Source organism: Choloepus didactylus, chromosome 17 (assembly GCF_015220235.1).
Source record: "Choloepus didactylus isolate mChoDid1 chromosome 17, mChoDid1.pri, whole genome shotgun sequence".
Lineage (NCBI taxonomy): Eukaryota > Metazoa > Chordata > Mammalia > Pilosa > Megalonychidae > Choloepus > Choloepus didactylus.
Genome location: NC_051323.1, coordinates 49,360,555 through 49,382,270, shown reverse-complemented (window position 1 = coordinate 49,382,270; position 21,716 = coordinate 49,360,555). Strand labels below are relative to the sequence as shown.

General features: G+C 37.6%; 1 protein-coding gene across 4 annotated transcripts in view; it reads left to right on the top strand.

Moving 5' to 3' along the window:
* MTA3 (metastasis associated 1 family member 3) overlaps positions 1–21,716 on the top strand; it is a 192,351-nt gene that overhangs the window by 136,981 nt on the left and 33,654 nt on the right. For all 4 annotated transcript variants that reach the window (XR_005212454.1, XM_037807604.1, XM_037807603.1 and 1 more), the window contains exons 9-10: positions 5,130–5,318; positions 20,721–20,795. Coding sequence is in view for 3 of the 4 variants with exons in the window: in XM_037807604.1 (XP_037663532.1) it covers positions 5,130–5,318; positions 20,721–20,795 (264 nt within the window). In the remaining variant the exon portion in view is untranslated. The remainder of the gene's footprint in view (positions 1–5,129; positions 5,319–20,720; positions 20,796–21,716) is intronic.

Sequence of the window (21,716 nt, the reverse complement as noted above, 5' to 3'; positions counted from 1 at the left end):
AAACTACCAGAAATGGATTGGCTTTTATAAAGGGGGTTTATTTGGTTACAAAGTTATAGCCTTAAGGCCATAAAGTGTCCAAGGTAATATATCAACAACAGGATACCTTCACTGGAGAACGGCCAATGGTGTCCAAAAACCTCTGTTAGCTGGGAAGGCACTTGGCTGGTGTCTGCTTGCTCCCAGGTTGCGTTTCAAAATGGCGTTCTCTAAAATGTCAGTGTCAGCTTCTAATGGCCATCTTTGTAATATGTCTTTCCAGCCTCAGCTCTAAAATGTCACTCACAGCTGCTCTGTTATATGGCTCCAGTGATTTAATGAAGACCCACCCTAAATGGGTGGAGTAACACCTCCATGGAAGCTATTCAATCAAAGCTCCTGCCCACAGTTGATTGGGTCACATCTCCATGGAAACACTCAATCAAAAAGTTCCAGCCTAATCAACACTAATACATCTGCCCCCCACAAAATTGCATCAAAGATAATGGCGTTTTGGGTGACATAATACATCCAAACTGGCATACTATCTTTCTCTACAATTCTTCTTTTGGCTTGCTCATTGCCTTTGATCCAAAAGTGTAGCTACCATAGTAGAAGACCGGACGCCCTTTTTGATAGCAGCCTCGAATCACAGGGAGCTGTAGTTCTATTCAAGGTGAGTTTGAAGGTGACAGTGAAGGCCATGTAGTCCATGGTCTATTGTCTTCTGCAGCTTTCTTGTTATAATAATCAAAAGGTATGCATATACACAGTATCAGGGTATAGGCAGGGTATCTGGCAGATTGATTTGAGTGAATGACAACCATTAAAATATTTGATGATGTATGAGGAATTTTGTTTCAAGTACCACGCACTGAGGCAAAAATTGAAGAGTGCATGTCATAAACATATCTTTGATATGTTAAAAAATTTGTCTTGATCACAATTTGAAGTTTACTCATGAGAATTTCACCTTCTGCTTGGGAAAAAAAACCATACTCATTAATTTTTAAATAGATTTGATGTTCTCAGTGCCCTAAATTACACAGGAAGCATACATTTAACATTTGTAAAGTTCTAACTGAGAAAATGAATAGTATTAAAATATATGTGTATCAGTTAGCTATTGCCACAATAATGGTACATGTTGCAGTTTGGGTTCCACAAGAAACAAATTCTGAGATGGAGATTAGAATGAAGAGCTGTGTTAGGGAGTACTTTGGAGATCATTACCTATGGAAGAGAGGGAAGGAGGCAGGGTTGGCAGAGAGAGAAGGTGGGCCATGATACAATTTGAATGAAGGCCTCGGCTGGCCCAGTGGGGAGCTCTGAAGGTGAGGTAGCCAAATGGGGACAGTTTTTAACCGCCCACCCCCACATCATTGGATATAGGTTGCCCCAGAAAGGGCAACGAGACTTGCTTAACTTGAGAAATCCAAAAGGATTTCAGATGAGGGCTGTCTCCTCGTTGCACTAATAGCAGGTTAGTGAATAATTTCTTTATTCCCAAAAGGGGAGACAGAGCTTCCATCACACTGCCCCAAATTTCAGTGGCTTATAACAAAAACATTAATTTCTCACACATATCTGTGGATTGTCTGAGATTCTGCTGAAGTAGACTGGGCTGACTTGGGTGCTGCAGGTTGACACCAAATGTTTCTCAACCTCCTCAGATAAAAGTCAGTTGCATAAGAAGCAAGCTCAAATGTGTAAACACATTTTAAGGCTCTGTTCATGTCATGTATCTTAACATCCTATTGGCCAAGAAATCACATGGCCAAGCCCAGCAGAAATGGAATGGAAGGATACTTCTTCCTTTGGAAATCCAGGGGAGGGAGTGAATATTTGCTAAACAAGAATCTCATCTACCACAGCGAGATTCTGCTTAATGGCCAAAAGATGAGAATTCCACTGCCAAGATTTTCTTGTCATTCTTTCTCCTAAAATACTTCTGTTTGTCATCTCCATCTGTTATGAATGAGAAGAAATGTGACAACACCTTCACTGCTATTTGGCAGGGAGAACAGCTTGTGCTGGGTTCCTATGATTTTAAAAATTCAGATTTGAATGGATCTTGTGGTGTTTATCTATTGAAAAAATGGTATCCATGCAAAGTATTTATTTGGAGGGAAGACTTGCAGGTTTTTTTAGGCTTAGTTTTAAATTGTTTTTCTTATTTTAAGTTGGGATATACATAAATTAAAGTATATACAGTTGCCCCAAACTTAGGTGCACAGTTTTTATGTTTACATATGTGTCCATCCACATATCCACCACCCAGATAGAGAATGTAACTGGCATGCTCAAAGTTTCTCATTCCCCTTTCTAGTCAGTAACACATACCCCCACCCCACCTTCTGAGGGATTCATTATTCTGACTTCTCACCATCAATTAGTTTTCCTTTTTCTCAAATGTCATATAAATGGAATCATATGTTCTTTTATATGTGTAGCTCTTTGAGTTTTTGTTACATTACTGATAAATAAACCCTAAGCCATTGGCTTTATGTCAAAGTCCTATGTTCTTTCTTAGCTTATGTCTGTGAGTCTTTACTGGATGTTGTCTCTTCTGTTATAGAAACTGTATTTCATGTTTTACTTCAAGCTTTTTAGGGTAGGGCTATAATGTATAAGAGTCCATTCAAAAGAAATTTCTCTGCTTAACAGAAAGATGGGTTCAATATGGACTCCTGACAAATAATGGGATTCTCTTTTCCTTTGTAGAATAAGTCGTCAATTTCAACAGATGATTCCCTAGTGCATTCCACCCTGCATATGCCTGATGGAATGTTTGCTCTCCATACGCACTGATCAGTACTGCGCTCTTTCCTGGGCTGTGGTAGAAATGTGGGGCACGTAGAGATTTCCCAGCTCCCTGCTGGCTTTAACTGTGACCCATTCCTTCCCACTTGATATGTGACACGTGTGACTCTTTCCCACTTGATATGTGACTCCTCCTCCAGAAGCAAATGCTTACTTCCGTCTTTGGTAACACCAAGTACACATCTTAAAGGACAGAACCGTTGCAGCAATCTATATATTACTTGAAGTTTTGTTCAAAGTTACTTACAAATGTTAAGATATTCCTTTGATTCTTTGAAGCCTTGTTTGATAACAGCCCATCTTCAGTTTCTGAAGTGCTTATAAGAAAGCATTTTCATTTATCTAACATGAACAAGAGACTGAAAATTTATTCCTGCTCTGAATGGTTGGTGTAATATCAACTGAGAAAAACTCATTTAATTCCTTGACTTTTAGTTTCAGAGCGCTTGTTAATTATAAAAATGACTTTTGCCTCTTGATGAATTTCAGCACCACAGTTAATTTTTATAATTATTGGCTTTGAATATCATTTAACTTTTTGTTTTATTATCCATTTTATATTTAGGAAGTGTTAAATAATCATTTTGGAAACATATTAATCGAAGGGATCCCTAAATGGTTTTGAACTTTCTTTCCAGTGTCATGGTTCAGTTGCCAAGAAACAATAAGTACTTAGTTTTAAAGATGATCGTTAAGAGTTAATGAATTCTACAGGCAAACTGCTATGTTATCAACTGAGACTTTAGCTAGAGGAGCAGAGTTCAGTTGATTCTGAAGTTTGCAGGGCACAAACAGAGGATCTAAAATTCTAACATTATTTCAAACCCTGCTGCAGAAGGATGAGGAGACATTTATTTGAAAATTGAATTTATCGTTCTATGGTTGTGACACATACAGCAAAAGACTACACATGGTCAGTGACCTTAGCTGTGAATATAACTGGGAAATTGATGACATCCCTATTTACTTTTGTTTTGTGGAATCGAATGATATGTTTTAAGTGAGATGGTCACTCTTGTTAAAGCACTTAGTTACCATACGTAGTAAGCAGGACTACATCCTCTACTTCTTACATCTAGCTCTGTCAACAAATTCATATCCTATACCTTAATATCTTAGTGTATCAAAATGTATATATTTATGCATACATAATGCATACTTTTGCTAACAGGTTTTCCTCTTTAATAGTTGTTAGTTGATTTCTGAGCTTATTTTATATTCTGGTATCTGTAAGCAATGTTCCACCATCCCTTACCAGATATTTAGGAATCATTTAAAAACTAACCTTTTAGAGATCTGTTGTTGCAGGTAATTGAAGCTTGTCCACATGTGTGAAATTTTTAATAAATAGAGAAGATACTTTTTTAAAAGTTGTGACTTAGCTTTGAAAGAAAGCAGAACTAGTTTTCATTTGGGCAAGAGTTTGATCACCTTGCCAACCAAATTTACATGTTACCTACATGCTTATCTAGACAGCTGGTTTTGCAATTTTCCTACTACACATACAAGGATATACCCCACCAAGAGTTTCTCAAAACTTAAGTTTTAGAGTTTTGTTACCTAGTTTTATTCACTGCTTGTGTTGGGAGGGGAATGCTTTTTTATATAAGCTAGACCTAATGTACTTTTGCAAAAAAGCTGGGTATATGTCCTAATCTTTCCTACTTCCTTTCAAATTATCCTCATTACTCGACCTTAAACTATATAGGAAACCCACATCCAGCCCAGCTGTTCCAAACAAGCCTGGCCATCCATTCGTGGTCTTCCAAAATCTCAACCAAATTACTAAAGTGCCTTTATTGTAACATGGATTTGTAATTTTGTTTTGTCTCACCATCATCCTTAGTTGCCTTTTTTCATTTTCATCTTTCATTTTTAGTACATCATTTTCTTAATCCAACTGAGAATATTTTTTTTCTAAATCCCTGATAATTAATCTGTGTATTTTATTCTAGTCAGGCAGATTATGCTCACCTTGCATAACAGCTTAAGTGTCTTTGGCATTTTTTAACTAAAATGGTGGTAAAACTTACTGGGTTCCCAATTTAATACCTGGAGGTATTTCTTTATGGTTAGGTTACCATAACAGGTGAATGCATTTTAAAAATATTTACTTTAAAAAGTACAATTCAACATTTTCTTAACATAATAAATAATATTTTTAATAAGTAATGAAGTGTTTGAAATTGTTCTTTTAATATATAAGGATAAATACTACCTAAGTATATTGTTGTTAATTAATTGCACCATGCATTACACTATTCTTAAATAATCTAGAGAATTTGCATTGCTGGCTGAACTTTTCTCTTGGTTTTGTTTGTTTTTAGTTTCATGCAATGGATACATTGTATAGACACAGCTATGATTTGAGCAGTGCCATTAGTGTTTTAGTACCACTTGGAGGACCTGTTTTATGCAGAGATGAAATGGAAGAATGGTCAGCCTCAGAAGCAAGTTTATTTGAAGAGGCATTGGAAAAATATGGCAAAGACTTTAACGATATACGTCAAGACTTTGTAAGTAGAAAATTGTGAAATGTTGGGGTAGGAATATTAATTTGTTTCAGAAATCTGGTAAACCTTAAACTATTCATCTAACAAGTTTATGATTTAGTAATTTTTATCTGTTCAACACAGAACGAAGGCCAGTCATTTATAGGGAGAAACTGGCATTTTTGCTTGGAAGTAATTGTAAAGCCGCATTTACAGGAGGCCTCCAGTTCTTATTACAAACTTTGGACAGTTTGCATCTATCCCCTTCCCCTCCCTTTGAGCCTTCCATGTTCAGAATATGGGCAGCTCCTCTTAACGATTTGTGTTCAACATTCCTGGGTCCCCACTTTTTAGGCTCATTGTATTCCTTTAAACTTTTGGTCTTTTTCTAGCTGTTTTATTAATTGTTGAGCCTGGATTTGATATGGTGATGGCCAGTATCAAGCAGAGAAAGGGATTTGCTTTATGGGTTTTCTATATTTGACTCTTAAAAGATACGCAGTGTACTACTAATATTTTAAAACTAGTTCAGTCTAGTCTACTGTTATGTACTTCCTTTTGTTTTTGTATTTATGGATTTGCAGTCTTTAGTTAAACTTACAGTCTCCTTGAAATGGGGAGATTTCTATTTGAGAAGTTCATAAATGGTTTTCTTAACAGTCATTCTTTTTTTGAAATTATTATAAAATAGGATCTTTTGTAGACTATCAGGTAACTGATGTGAGTTAATGTCCTGCCTTTTATGCTGTTATATCTTCTCAGAATTATTTCTGAAGCAAAATTGTTAACTTATCAATGAGTTGATACATTACATTTCAAACATAGTAATTAAAGCTATTAGTGTCACTGACATTTGTTCTTCTGATAAAATTTCATTCATACCTGTATTGTTGTATGTTGAATTTTAAATTTATAGGTTGTGCAGCTGAGAATTTAAAATAAAATGGTGGCATTTGGCTTCAAATGGTCAGGATAACATAGCAGTGTGATGGTGTTAATGTAGCAGTTCATATATAAAGCTACATCATTTAATAGAAACTGCAAAACAAAATCCCCTAAAGAACAGAATCTACAGATCTGATAAGTAGAAGATGCGCAGTGTTAAAGTGAAACTGCTTTTCTTGTACTTAGTGCAATATGGTCATTTTATTTATGTCTTAGTAAACATTCTGAACTCCATCCAAGTTAACAGGTGTTGATTGAGCACCTTCAGAAGTCCAGTTCCTTGGGTAAGCACTGGGTACACAAAAGGAATTTAAAGTGGTCCTTTCTTCTACAAACTAGTTCATAACAAGATCAAGAGATTGAAAAAATATACATCCAAATAAAATATAATGTAATTATTGCTGTCAGTGGTATGAGTAAGTATTGGGAAGGAGCTCTAAGTTGTGCCAATCAAATTGGCAGAGGCTTCACTGAGTTAACTGACATTTCAGCTGATCTCTGATGGTACAGGGAGGAAAAGGCAGAAGGAAAAACATAAACTGAGGTTTGAGACTGTCTGAGAGCACCCTTGGCACTAACTCAGAATTAGGAGATAATGCTGAACGGTGCTGAACCAGTAGATTGGTACCGTCCGTATACTTGGACATATGGGTTTATACTGGTACAATGAGACTAAATTCCCATGTGAAAATGAGAAAAACAGTAATAATGCTGTTAGATGGTTTTTTGTTACCTTCATGATCTAACCATTCATGTAAACTTGTAGCATAATAAATATTAATTTCAGTTCTGTTCTACTCTAGCTTGTTTGAATAGAAGGTGTATTGAAACATTAAGTACTAGGGAACGCAGAGGAAAAGACTGTAGACTGGACTTCCAAGAATGACTCTGAAGGTCATACTTAAGAACTGGGTAACTAAGGACACAGCGTCCCTGCTATGATCAGAAACCTGGCTGCTGAATTGGGATGCCACCGCTGCACCTCGGGCTCCAAAATGCACTCTCTCTGCTGTGATCCCTTTGGTGGTTTTAGTTCCAAGTCCAACTCGTGCCAGTGCATCTGATGGTGCCATGAAATTATATCCAGAATCCTGGATGCACGGGAGTCTGAGAAGTGCGAATTTTAACTCGGCAGCCTTTGCCTCCAGCAAGTTAGGATACTTGTTGATGAGCCGATCTACATTGGATTTACTGCATTTTGGATCCTGGAGTTGGTCACCAGTATCAAAAACCTTGACGTAAACAAGATAGTATGTCAGGAGATGAACATCCTGAAGGGTTTTGTGTTTTTTATAGTTGTGGGTATTTTTAAGCTTATCCTCCCCACCCCCCCTACCCCCCAACACACACACACTTGGAAAAGTAATACAGAAACCTAGTAGAAAACAGAATGAAAAATATTTAAATGACCTCTAAAGTTATAACAGGTACATGATATTGTGGGGCACTCTTTTGCTTTTGGCAATATGATGATGTGAATTTTAGAAATTAACAGGAAATTTGTGCAGTAGAAACTCTCCTGGGCCTCTGCTTTGAGCTTCACCTGAGCACCAAGCAGCTGTGTCCTAATGATCAGTTTTGTTTTGTTTTGTTTTGTTTTAAAATTCATATTTATTGAGATATATTCACATACAATGCAGTCATACAAAACAAAGCATACATTCAGTTGTTTACCGTACCATTATATAGTTGTGCATTCATCACCAAAATTAATTTTTGACATTTTCATTACCGCACACACAAAAATAATAAGAATAAAAATTAAAGTGTAAAAGAGCAATTAAAGTAAAAAAGAACACTGGGTGCCCTTTTTTTTTTTTTTTTTTTTTTCCTTCTCCCATTTTTCTACTCATCCATCCATAAACGAGACAAAGGGGAGTGTGGTCCATGTGGCTTTCCCAATCACATTGTCACCCCTCATAAGCTACATTTTTATACAATCGTCTTCAAGATTCGTGAGTTCTGGGTTGTAGTTTGATAGTTTCAGGTATTTACTGCTAGCTATTCCAATTCATTAGAACCTAAAAAGGATTGTCTATATTGTGGGTAAGAGTGCCCACCAGAGTGACCTCTTGGCTCCTTTTGGAATCTCTCTGCCACTGAAGCTTATTTCATTTCCTTTCACTTCCCCCTTTTGGTCAAGAAGATGTTCTCCATCCCATGATGCCAGGTCTTCATTCCTCCCTGGGAGTCATATTCCACGTTGCCAGGGAGATTCACTCCTCTGGGTGTCTGATCCCACGTAGCAGGGAGGGCAGTGATTTCGCCTGCCAAGTTGGTTTAGCTAGTGAGAGAGGGCCACATCTGAGCAACAAAGAGGCATTCAGGAGGAGGCTCTTAGGCACAATTATAGGGAGGCCTAGCCTCTCCTTTGCAGCAACAGTCTTCCCAAGGGCAAGTCCTGTGGTAGAGGGCTCAACCATCAAACCACCAGTCCCCTATGTCTGTGAACACATTAGCAACCATTGAGGTGGGGGAGCCCAACACCCCTGCATTCTCCACCAGCTCCTCAAGGGGGCTCTGCATGTTTTTTTCATGTTTTTTTTTTTTTTTTTTTTTTTTAAATCAACTATACTAATGATCAGTTTTTAAAGTTCGGTTTCACCCACTACCCAGAAGCAATCATTGTTATTTCCTACTTCCCGTCTTTTTGTTTTCCCACGTGAATATATGAGTTGTGTTGAAAAACAAGTTGAGTAGAAGATGTGTTTATAGTTAGTGCTTATTGATAAGTTTACCGTTAGGGTTAATTCATTTTAAAAATTACACAGTAAAGTTCACTCTTTTTGGTGTACATCTCTATTGAATTTTGATAAATTCATGCTTGTATAGCCATCACCTTGCTCTGGGTACAGTACAGTTTCATCAATACTACACCCACCCCCGCCCCCCACTTCTCTCCTTTGTAGTTAATCCTCACCCCCAGCCCTGATCTCAGGCAACCACTGATCCATATATTTTTCCCTTTTTCGGAATGTTGTATAAATGGAATCCCACAGAATAGAGCTTTTTAGTTCTGACTTTTTTCACTTAGCATAATTCATTTGGGATTTATCAGTGTTGTTGCATCTATCAATAGTTTGCTCATTTTTATTGTTGAGTAATGTTCCATCTTCTAAATGAACCACAGTTTGTTTATTCATTTACCTATTGAAGGACATTCAAGCTGTTTTCAGTTTTTGATAATTATGAATAAAGCTTGTAAACATTCAGTACTGGTTTTAGTGTGAACATAAGTTTTTATTTCTCTTGAGTAAATACTCACAGTGGAATTTCTGGTTCTTAGGGTAACTAGGTTTAATTTTATAAGCAACTGCCTGTGGTGGCTTTGTAATGTGTCAGTTTAGCTGGGCCGAACTACTTTTTCCAGAAATTCCTTCCTGGCATGTTTCCCATCAGGGCAAGGCCACAAGAGAGATTCTTGTGCAAGATTGGGGAGCTGACACAAGGCAGCAGCCATGCTTGCTGCTCATCTGTGTTGTCATTTATCTGCTGGCTCACCTTTTGGGCATGAGGGGGTGGTGGGCCTTCAAGACCCCACCTTCCCCAAGATCCTCTTTAAGCATCTCTGACTCTGGGGCAAGGCTCATGTATGGTTAGCTCTGTGAGGAAGGCACTGCTTCTGTGGGACACACCAGCCAGGTCAACAGCAGTGATGACTGAGAGGGGTTCTCCTGTCCTCGTGGGCTCCAGCTTGTGCTTGTGGGTTTAAACTTGCGACTCACCCCTATTTTACATCCTTTGTCCCTTCCAACTCTGCCTTGTGGACTCCCAGGTTCCAGCATCAGATGCAAACATTGATGCTGTCTTTGCAGTTAAAACCAGAGACTGTTTTAACCACTTCCACAATTGAATAAGGTTAAATCCTTACAACAATCCCCTACTAAAAATTAAACTAAAAATTAGGTAGGTATGTAACCAACTAAATAAATCTGTTTTAGTGGTCATGCTTCTTTCATTTATCCCTGACTGATACACTGCTGAATTGTTTTTCAAAGTGCTTCCCATCAGCAAAGTATGACAGTTCCAGTTGTTTTGCATACTCAGTAGAATGTAGTGTTGTTAGTTATTTTTTCAAAGGCCATTCTGATAAGTGTGTAGTGGCATTTCATTGTGGGTTTTGTTTCCATTGTAGTTTTAATTTGTATTTTCCCTACTGATGTTGAGTATCTCTTCATATTTTTTTGCCATCCGTAAGTTGTCTTCAGTGAAGTATTTGGTCAAATCTTTTGCCTGTTTTAGAAGGGGGCTGTTTTCTTATTGTTTATTTTGAGAGTTATATATATATTTTGGATTCAAGTTCTTTGTCACATTTTCTCCCAATCTGTGCCTTCTGTATATTGACGTATATCGTCTTGTTAATCTGACACAGTAGTTTACATGGTTTCTGCTGAGACGTTTCCTATGTGTGTAATGTTTCTTTTTCTCTGTCTTCAAGGTTTCCTCTTTACTTTTGATTTTTAGCCGTTCAACTACTATGTGACTGGATGTTTTTCTTTGTAATTATTTTACTTATAGATCTCTGAGATTCCTAGAGCTATGATTTGTTGTTTTCCACTGATTTTGGAAAATTCACAGTCATTCTCTCTTTTTTCTTCCCTGTTCTCTCTCCTCTCCTTGTGGGACTGCAATTATACATTTATTAGATCACTAAATATTGTCCCATAGTTTTTGGATGCTCTGTCTTTGCTGTGTCCTGTCTTCTGATTTGTTGAAGGAATTCTTCAAATATGATAACATGTTTTTCTTTTCTAGCATTTGCATTTTTTTCTTTTAAATATTTTTCTTCTCCTTGTGGAAATTCTCCATCTGTTCATGCAGCTTGCCCACCTTTTAAAATAGAACCTTTAATATATTAATATATTTATTTTAAAGTCCCTGTCTGACATTTCCAACATTTGGACTAGATTGGGGTCTGTATCTGTTGACTGCTTTATTTCTTGAATATGAGACATTAATTTATTTATTTTTCCTTTTTTGTATGTCTTGAATTTTTTGATTGAATGTTGAGCATCTTTTGTAAACAAAATACAGACCAAGTTATGTAGTATTTTTACTTTGAAATGAACGTCTCTTCTATTTTTAGGCCATTAGTGTGGGAGATTGAATTCATCTAGTCTTTTGCCAGGTGCTCTATTTACGTTCAGTGCATCAATCATAGACTTCAAATTCTTACTTTATGGTTAATATGGGTCTTGGAATGGTGGAAGGTTTTTGTTCAGTGCTCCTGCTCTAACTTCAACTTTCAGCTGGCCCTAAATAGAGTGTTGTTCTGGTTTGCTAATGCTGCCCATCATGCAGAATACCAGAAATGGATTGGCTTTTATAAAGGGGGTTTATTTGGTTACACAGTTACTGTTTTAAGGCCATAAAGTATCCAAGGTAAGGCATCAACAATCGGGTACCTTCACTGAAGGATGGCCAATGGCGTCTGGAAAACCTCTGTTAGCTGGGAAGGCATGTGGCTGGTGTCTGCTCCAGAGTTCTGGTTTCAAAATGGCTTTCTCCAAAATGTCAGTGTCAGCTTCCAACGGCTGTCTTCAAAATGTGTCTCTCAGCTGCAGCTCTCTGCTCCTGTGCATTCTTCAAAATGTCTCTCTTGGCTGCAGCTCTCTCCAAAATGTCACTCTCAGTTGCTCTGAGGTCCTGTCTGAGCACTCCTTTGATCCAGTTACCACCCATCCAATCAGACGTTTCACTCACAGTCCATTGAGTCACATCTCCATGGAAATACTCAATGAAAGAATTCCAATCTAATCAATACTAATACATCTGCCCCCACAGGATTGCATCAAAGAACATGACGTTTTGGGGGACATAACACATCCAAACTGGCACAAGTGTCTTTCTTTACATTCTTGCCCTTCCCTCAGTGATAGAATTCTGTTGCTTGTTTCTCAGTGCAGTGTCCTTACTAGGATGTGGGGAGTTTCTTGGTTGTCCTCTTCCAGCCACAGTCTTCAGCGGCTCTGTGGGCATGAGTCTCAGGGGTGGAACTTTTGTAGCATTCCTGCTCTGCCCCTTTTATCTAGCAGATGTTCTTCGATATGAATGAATTTCCTGCCCCTACTACAATTGCAGGTGGATTTTGCTTAGTCTAGGGAGTTTTGTACCCCCAGTGGCCACTGACCTTGGCCTGGGATCTGGGACTGGGGTTTCTAGTCCCTCCTCAGTGGTAGATGACTTTTGCTTTATATAAGAAGAAAGATCTGGGAATTGAGCAGTTTTTGTGGCTTGTCCCCAGTGGCAACTGATCATCCTTTTGCCTCCCTACATTCCCACTTATGGAGGCGTTCTTCTGCCCTGCCCTAATTCTTTCCGGTGCATACCTGATTGAGGCCCATGGAAAAGGATCTGTGGACTCCCTCCCACATATGTGGTGGCTACCTGTTTTTGCACTCTGCCTAAGAACTTTTTATGAGTTCTGTCTCTCCTTGGTGTGAAGTTTTAACCTTTGAGATTCAGCTCAGTTGATTTTCTTGTGATCATAGTTCTCTGATGACCTCAAGAAAAGTTTTGTAAATTATCTGACCTTTTCTCAGTTTTCTCTTGTAGATGTCTACATCCCAAGCAGAAGCAGGACCCTCCCTTTAGCTGTATCTCACAAAGTTTGCTAAGTTGCATTTTCATTTTCATTCACATAAAAATATTTTCCATTTCCCTAGTGATTTCTTTTTTGACCCATTATTTAGATGTGTGTTGCTTAAGCTCCAGATACTTGGGGATTTTTTTTTTTTCCATGTATCTTTCTGTTATCGAATTCTAGTTTAATTCTGTTGTAATCAGAAAACATACTTTGTAAAAAACAAATTTCACATTTGTCGAGATTTGATTGCTCATGATCCAGTATATGGGCTGTTGTGGTGCATTTTCAATGTGTGCTTGAAAAGAATGGATATTTTGTTATTAGGTGGAGTGTTCTATAAATGCTACTTAGGTCAAATTTATTGATAGTGTTGTTCAAGTCTTCTATAGCCTTACAGCTTTTCTAAAGTCTACTTGTTTTATTTGTTGTTGAGCAAGGAGTATTAAGTATCCAACTATAATTGTGGATTTTTCTGTTTTTCCTTTCAATTGTATTAGTTTTTGCTCTATGGTTGATGTTCTGTTACTGGGTACATACACATCTAGGATTATGTTCTCTGATGAACTGACCCTTGCATCTCTAGATTGTGTCCTCTTTTATCCCTGGTGTTACTCCTTATGGTGAAGTTGAATTTGTCTCCTATAGAGAGCCACTCTAGTTTTATTTTGTTTACATGATAAATCTTTTTTCCATCCTTTTACTTTTATCCTGTCTTTATCCAAAGTGGGTTTGGTGGAGACAGCATACATTTGGGTCTTTTTTTCTTTTTTTGACCCATTTAACAAATTCTGCCATTTACTTGGAGTGTTTATTCACAACTTACCTGTAATATCATTATTGGTATGGTTAGGTTTAAATCTATCATCTTGCCATTACCTTTTCATTTGCCCTGTCTGTTCTTTGTTCTTTTTCTTCTTTTCCTCTTAGTATTTTATGATTCTTTTTTTTCTCCACTATTAGCTTATTATACTTTTGGTTTATTTGTTTGGTGGTTTTTTGCTTGGGTTTTTTTTTGTGGTTTATTTCTTTAGCTGTTTTTCTAGGGTTTATAAGATGCCTTTTAACTTATCACAGTCTACCTTCAAATAAAATGCTATTTCATATAGAATTTAAGAACCATATACAAATATACTTCTAGTTCCTTCCTCCCATTCTTGTGCTTTTGTTGTTACACGTTTTATTTTTGCCTATGTTTTCAGTCCCACAATGTATTGTTACCATTTTTTTGCTTTAAACAGTCAATAGTTTTTTAAAGATATTAATTTCGATCACCACCATCAACAGGAAATTTCTTGGGTGTCCTGCCCTGCCCCATATCTTTCTGTTGACTACCTGGTAGAGCCTGTGGCTGGAATATGTGCATTCCCCTTGTGTTCAGAGCTTCCATGGATGCTAAACAGTTTTCTTAGCCTACCTTAACTTCTAATAATTTGATGCTTTTTTCTTACCCACATACGTGGTGGCTACCTGTTTTTGCACTCTGTCTAAGAACTTTTTATGAGTTCTGTCTCTCCTTGGTGTGAAGTTTTAACCTTTGGGATTCAGCTCAGTTGATTTTCTTGTGACCATAGTTCTCTGATGAACTCAAGAAAAGTTTTGTTAATTATCTGGCCTTTTCTCAGTTTTCTCTTGTAGATGTCTACATCTCAAGCAAAAGCAGGACCTAAAATATGCAAAGGAACCTGACAACTTCAAAGTACAAAACAGCAACACCTTCCTTCCCACATGTAATTTGGTCTCTTACGATGGAGACTCCTTTCAGCAAATGCTAATTCTTAGCTGCTGAATCATTTAGGCTTCAGGTGCAGATGACAGAAATTTCATGTGCTATTTTAAACACAAAAGGTTTTAATTCTAGAAATTAGATACTTAAATTCATTGGATGATTTGTAGATTGACTTCAGAATAATTCCACAGAAGTGGTCCACCCAGTCAACTCCACCTCTGCCCTGTGAGGGAACTGGGAAGCTGCTCTGCCAGCTTCTGCTCCTGAATCACATCTTCAACTCCATCTCAGAATCAGGATGCTTCTAGCAGAATCATTTTCTGCTTGCTGGTTCTATTCCAGAAATGGATGCCTCTCTATTCCCCCTTAACTCAGTTCTGGGTTTAGATCTTATACACATACATCCTTTGCAGAAGTAAATGACAAGGGTGTCTGGGAAATACATTGTTTGACTTTCTGGTCTTTGAAGAATGGGAAGGTGAACTGGAAGTTGGAAAGGCTACTGAGCAATCCAATACCATAGCTACCAAATTGAAGACAACAGAATTCCAATACCATAGCTACCAAATTGAAGACAACAGAATTCACTTGAGTGAGCTAATTTAAGCAGAATGGGATTTATTACAGTGTTAGAGGCTCCAGGAGGGCCAGGGATCCAGGTTTAGATACTCCACTCGTAGAAGCAGTGTAGCCAGGAGCAGTACATAACCCTGCAGTGGCACCATTCTGGCCGAAACCTTGCTACAGCCTGAGCTGCCTCTGCACCATGCTTGCCTGCAGATCTGATTTCTGTTCCACCTTGACTCAATCAGGGCCATGTATGTAGGGTCTGTCTGTAGAACACTCCACTTCTCAATTTTTTTATTGGTTAGAATGCTTTTGATTGTCCCTGATATTAACTCAAACTAGTTTAGAAAAAAGAATAAATGTGTTGGTTATATTAGTCAGGATTCTTGGTTGAGGAATACAGAATTCACTTTATCTATTTGAAGCAGAAAGGAATATAATAGAGGATATTAGACTCTCACAGAGTCTCTGGGAAGGCCTTAGAACCAGGTTCGTTTGCTATACTTCCAGGAGCAGTACAGCCAGGAAAAATGTCCAGACACTCTGTGGGCCTACTTGGCATCAACAAAAGGTCAGGACATTTGCCCCAGAAGAACATGATGTTGCAGCCACTGTTCTCACCAGACTATCTAATCTCCCTGCATGTAGCCTCTTCCTGATGTTGCTTATATCTGTATCTAAATATCATTCAGGTTTGTCAGCTTGGCTAAACTTGTCCCATTGTCTATGCCCTTGTTCAAGGATATCTGGGAAACAGAGTTTAGAGCTTACAGCCTGTAATACAAGAAAGCTAGCTAGAAGTGGGTTGGAAATGGGTATATAGTATCTGCCACCATACCTGTCATCCACATGCTGCTTTTCCACATTTCAACTCTTAACCAATAACAGTTATCACTGAATCATGACAAAATGTGGTACCATTTCCCTGACTAGGGAGGCCCAGGTTTAATCAAAGCATTCATCTTTTGGTGTTGTTTATTCATCCTCAGGTTCTAATCACAACCCTGTATTTATAACTTGTATCCTCTGGGTTAGATTATGAAGCTAAACCACTGCCAATAGAGCTTATATAAAAATAGAATGAGAATGGGGATACAGAAGGAAATGATTATACTTAGTAATAAAGAAAATAGCATAGCTACTTTGGTCTTCCTTTCTCCATTTTTGAAACTCTTCCTGAGGCCTTGGTTGGCATTCAAAGCCTAACCCCCACTATTCTCTTGCCCTCAGTCAGTCCTTATATCACCAGAGTTCTCTACCTGGTAGCATGGCCCAAACCTTGCTTTCTGAAGGTTCTGAGCCTTGAGTAAGAAGCAATTTTGTATAGGAGTGTCATTCATAAGTCTGTGAATGGTATTGCTAGCCAATGCATTACAGGCAGGAAGGAAAATCCATATCTAGAAAAGGTGTTTATTCAATGAAGATAAATAGCTGGTCCTTCAAGGATGCAGAGAATCTAATGTAACTAAACTGCTATCAGGAATGGTGCCATGCTGGGAGCCCAGTGTTCTCTGCTCCTTGCAGAATGGACACTTGGAGTAATAAGATGACATGGTGAGAGGACATCCATATCCATGTATAATCCCTGTCTTACCTTCCTGTCCACTTTGTTTATGTCCCTTTGAGCAATTATTGGTATGGCTAGGGAGAGGGGCAGATTGATAGCCAGGAGCAGGTCATCTAGTCCACCTCACTAATGAGAATCACCTCTGCAGAGTCTTTGGGTGAGCATGGGTTTACAAACACCCTCACACTCAGGCCTCTTCTGAGAGGTCTGTCTCACAGACCTCTTTCTTAAACCTTAATGGAATCTGATTCCTTCCAAGTCTCTGACTTGAGAAAAATAAATAACCATTGTCCATGAATGGGTTTAGATTAGTACCTCTGGCCATCATATCCTTCCACTCGAAGAAAGCCAAATGAGCAAACTGATGTTCTGCCCTTCAAAACGATCTCCCTTCCTCACTGTCCTTCAGGGCCATTTCTGCATGGAGCTGAAATGCTGCAGCAATGTACTTCTGATTTGGTGCCCGTATATCATACCAAGCCATCTGCTACTTTTTTCCTCCTCAATTGACACCTATTAGGGAATTCCTATGAAGCCATATGTGAAGGTTAAGGGAGTAGACGCACTGGAGTGTGAGCCACTTACTCATGCAGCTTGCCTTCAGGACCTACCACTTCTTTTTATCCATTCTGGCAATCTGCCTTTTGACCAGACAGTTTAATCCATTTACATTTAAGGTAACTAATGATAATGCGGGACTGACTTCAGCCGTTTTGCTGTTTGTTCTTTGTAAGTCTTCCACCTTTTTTGTCCCTCAGTTCTTCAATTAATGCCTTTCATATTTATTTGATTTTTTTTTTTGTATTGTACCATTTTGAGTTCCTTCTCATTTCTTTCTGTATATATTTTTCATATATTTTCTTTGTGCTTAACATGGAACTCAAATTTAACAGCCTAAGTCTATAACAGTCATGTTTGATTTGGTACCAACTTAACTTCAGTAGCATACACTTGCACTCTTCCTATACCTCTCTGTCCCCCCACCTTTGTTGTACTTGTTACAACTTATACCTTTCTACAGTGTATGTCCAAAGCCACAGGTGTATCATTGCTTCATATGTATTTGAATTTTAGAATCTGTAAAAAGTAAAAAGTGGAGTTATATAACGAAAAATACAATACAGTAGTATTATCATTTATAATTACCCATATGACTACCATTACTGGTGGTATTTATATCTTTATGCCCCTTCAATCCACTGTCTAATGTCCTTTTCTCTTAGTCTGAAGAACTCCCTTTATTATTGCTTGTAGGGCATGTCTAGTGGTGTTAAGCTCCCTCAGCTTTTGTGTATCTGGAAATGTCTTAATCTCTCCCTCATTTTTGTAATAAAGTCTCACTGGATATAAAATTCTTGGTTGGCAATTGTCTTCTTTCAGTACTTTAAATATTTTGTCCCATTGACTTCTTGCTTCCAAGGTCTCTGATGAGAAATCAGCACTTAGTGTTATTGGGATTCCCATTTACATAACACTTTGCTTTTCTCTTGCAACTTTAAAACTCCTTGTCCTTGTCATCTGATAGTTTGATTACTGTGTGTCTGGTCATGGTTCCCTTTGAGTTTATTCTGTTGGAGTTTGTTGGACTTCTTGAAGGTGCATTTTCATATCTTTTGTTAAATTTGGGAAGTTTTCTGCCATTATTTCTATGACTAGTCCTTCTGCCTCTTTCTTTTTTTCTCCTTCTGGGACTATTATAATGGTTGATGGTGTCTCTCTCAGGCTCAGTTCACTTTTTTTAAAAATTCTTTTTCTTCTCCTGAATCATATCAATTTTCCTCTTTTCAAGATCACTGATTCTTTATTCTGCCAGCTTCAATCTGATGGTGAAACCCTCAGAAACTTTTCATTTCAGTTATCGTGGTCTTCAACTTCCGGTAATTTTATTTTGTTCCTTTTTAAAATTTCTCTCTTTTATTGAGATTCTCTTATTGTTCATTCAGTGTTTTCTTCATATCCTTTGGTTCTTTCTCCATGTTTTCCTTTATCTTTTTGAGCATATTGAGGATCATTTTTGAAGTCTTTTTCTGGTATTCCCAAAGTCTGTTATTCTTATGGTAGTTTCTGGATTTTTATCTTGTTCTCTTGGATGGACCGTTATTTCCTGTTTCTTTGTTTGTCTTGTAATCTTTAATTGCACACTGTATATTTTAATATTTTAAAGTGTTAACTCTAGGATTTTGTCCTGCCCTGTCTAAGTTTGTTTCCAGCTAGTGTTATACCAGAGATTTCCTTGAGTGTTAGGTGCTAACAAAAACAAAGAAACCAAAGCAAAAAGCACCTTTTCACCATCTTTGCAAATTTGCTCTGCTTTGGCTAGTGGTTTCCTTCAGAGCTTAGTCCTCCTATCAAGAAGATCATCCTGGGGTGAATGCAAAATACAGGGTTCCCTGTGTCTTATCTGAGTATGGGGTTGAGCCTGCTTCTTGTCCTGGGCTTGTGCTTGCTTGTGCCTTTAAATTCTCCTGTTTACAAGAATTTAAATGCCCCCTTTACTCGCTGTGAAGTAGACTTGCACTCCATCATGGGTGCTCTCTTGTATGACTTAATGCAGGTAATCCTTTGCTCCTGGCTTCTTTGTCTTAATTATTTCTTAAACTGGTTTATCTCTGGAAGCCACTACTTCCTACAGGAGAAGTTTTTTTTTGGGAGGGGGCTACCTGGCTACACTAATTTCCTGGTGTAGTCTTTTTAGGCTTCTACCTGATTGGCACCAACATACAGGCACCCCAGTATGCGCGTAGGGGTTACTCTACTCTGGTCCCTGAGGAATAGAGGCAGGGACCCACAGTGGGAGCACAGATTGGCTCCATACTGAGGGGAGGAGGGAGATGGGCTAGCAAAGATGCCATGAGCTTGGCAGGCATTTCTTTCAAGGTACATTTTCTTGATTCGGCATTTGCCTAGTTACTGCAACCCTTTAACTGTTTTCTGGAATTTTGAGGAAGACGGCTCTGCTAGATTTTGCGGAAGAACAACATTTTTGGCCCCCTCATCTTGATAAGAGAGTGGCAGTGCTAGGTACAGCTGGTTAGGAATTTATGGTTTAGATAAAACCTGGTTCATGATGGGAAGCTCAGGTTACATGGTTACTTGGTTTCCTTTTGGTCTGTCTTCTAGACCTAATTGCTTGCCTGAAACTATTTCTCAAAATTAGGACATTTAGGAGGTAATTTCTTAAAGCCTGAGGGACCATTCCATAATTCACCTATGGAGGGCTTCCGTATCTACCAACTCCTAACATTCTGTTTTTTTCTTCTGTTGCTTAAAAATAGCATTTTAACTCTCCTAACCCTTTTGTGACAAGCTAAATGGGAGTCAGAGAGAGTGCTGTAAAATTTGCCAGAGCAAATAAAACTTGTTAGAGTTAATAGACATTTTGTTCAAAAGTTTGATTGGTACTGATTTGCATCTTGGGTGACTAAGAGATCCCCCTTTACGTGAGGGACATTTTGAGTATATTATTTGCTTGTAGGTCTCATGAGAAGGAGCTCATTCTGCAATTTTTGAGTATTAATGGGAAACAGCAACAGTAGGCTTCCTGTTTTTCCAATAGGAACCATGTTCTGTTGTTCTTTTTCAGAGATTCATATTTTTCTTCAATTTAGAACAAAATAAGTTGAAATAAAGCAGTTTTGAAAAGGATGAGAAATACTGTTCCAGAATCCAAATGACACCCAGTTGTAGATGGCATTTTTGGATGTTAAAGTAACTCAGGCTAAAGTTATTTAAATACCATTTCTCAAATTGTGCTGCAACCTCAACTGTAGCCAGAGCACTTATCTGAATAAGTCACACAATATTATCAGTTGTAATATTTATAATTTTTAACAAAATGGAATGTGTATTATGTTAGAGTATCTAACTGAGTATGACTCGTTTGGGGTCCCCTTTGCTAAGAAATAATTTCAATGTTTTCTTCTGAAATGAATCTTCCATATGGATATTTGCCTCATTATTTTTAAAGCATTGATTTTGAAGGAAAACAGTTTTTACAGTAGCTTGTTTTCATTATAATGCTAAATATTCTTTCAGCTCCCTTGGAAATCATTGACTAGCATCATTGAATATTATTACATGTGGAAAACTACTGACAGATATGTGCAGCAGGTAATTTTTTCATGTTGTTTCCCATATTATGCATTAAAGTGAACTTTCTGTTTATATTTCAATATTTCTTGGTAATATATGTAATTTTAAATTTGGTTTATCTTTTCTAGACTATTTTAAATAACATGATTTCATATCTTTAAGATACTAATTTTAAGATTTTAGTCTTAATATTGCCTTGATATCGGATTTCATTATAATATTTTGGAAAGTTGACAGCAATAGCTTGCTAGAGAGCCAGTTTTTTCCTTGCTTGTGACTGGTGCTTTATCTTTGAATGTAGTTGACAAGAATGACCTAAGATGTGATGCTATCACAAACTTTTTTGAACAAGTTATTTTAATGAAGTATTGAAATTTTAGACCAATGCTGTAAGTCGTATAATAGGAGATATTTTAAAAGACTTTTTGAAGCCTTCTTGCATGACATTTGTGTGGATTTATCCTCTAAATCTTTGACCTTAACTGTGGTAATTAATATTTCTAGTTTGGTACTATATACAATTATAGTACTTTGTATTTTTGTGCCAAAATTTGGTACAAAATTGTTAGAGCAGGGAATCGTTTTATTTTTGAGTCCTTTCCAAATGCCCCTAATTGAGGTAACTCTCTGGAGTACTTTCTTTTGAGAAAGATTACTTTGGGAAAAGGTTCATTTTCCTTAAATGACCTCAGCCAGAACTTGTTTTATATACAGGTAGAACTGGCAGAAGATGGGGCAAAGATATTTAATGCAGATACCATTTTTCCTAATTATTTGATTACACGGTAGATGTTTTCAAAATGCATTTTAAGGATCACTTTTTTTTTAAAGTGCCATATTGAGTTGTTATGTGGTTGAAGTCATAAGTGATGAATAGGTAAACATGACTTGTTGAAAAATTTTCCGGTGTCAACATCATACATAATTTAAAAAGTGCTG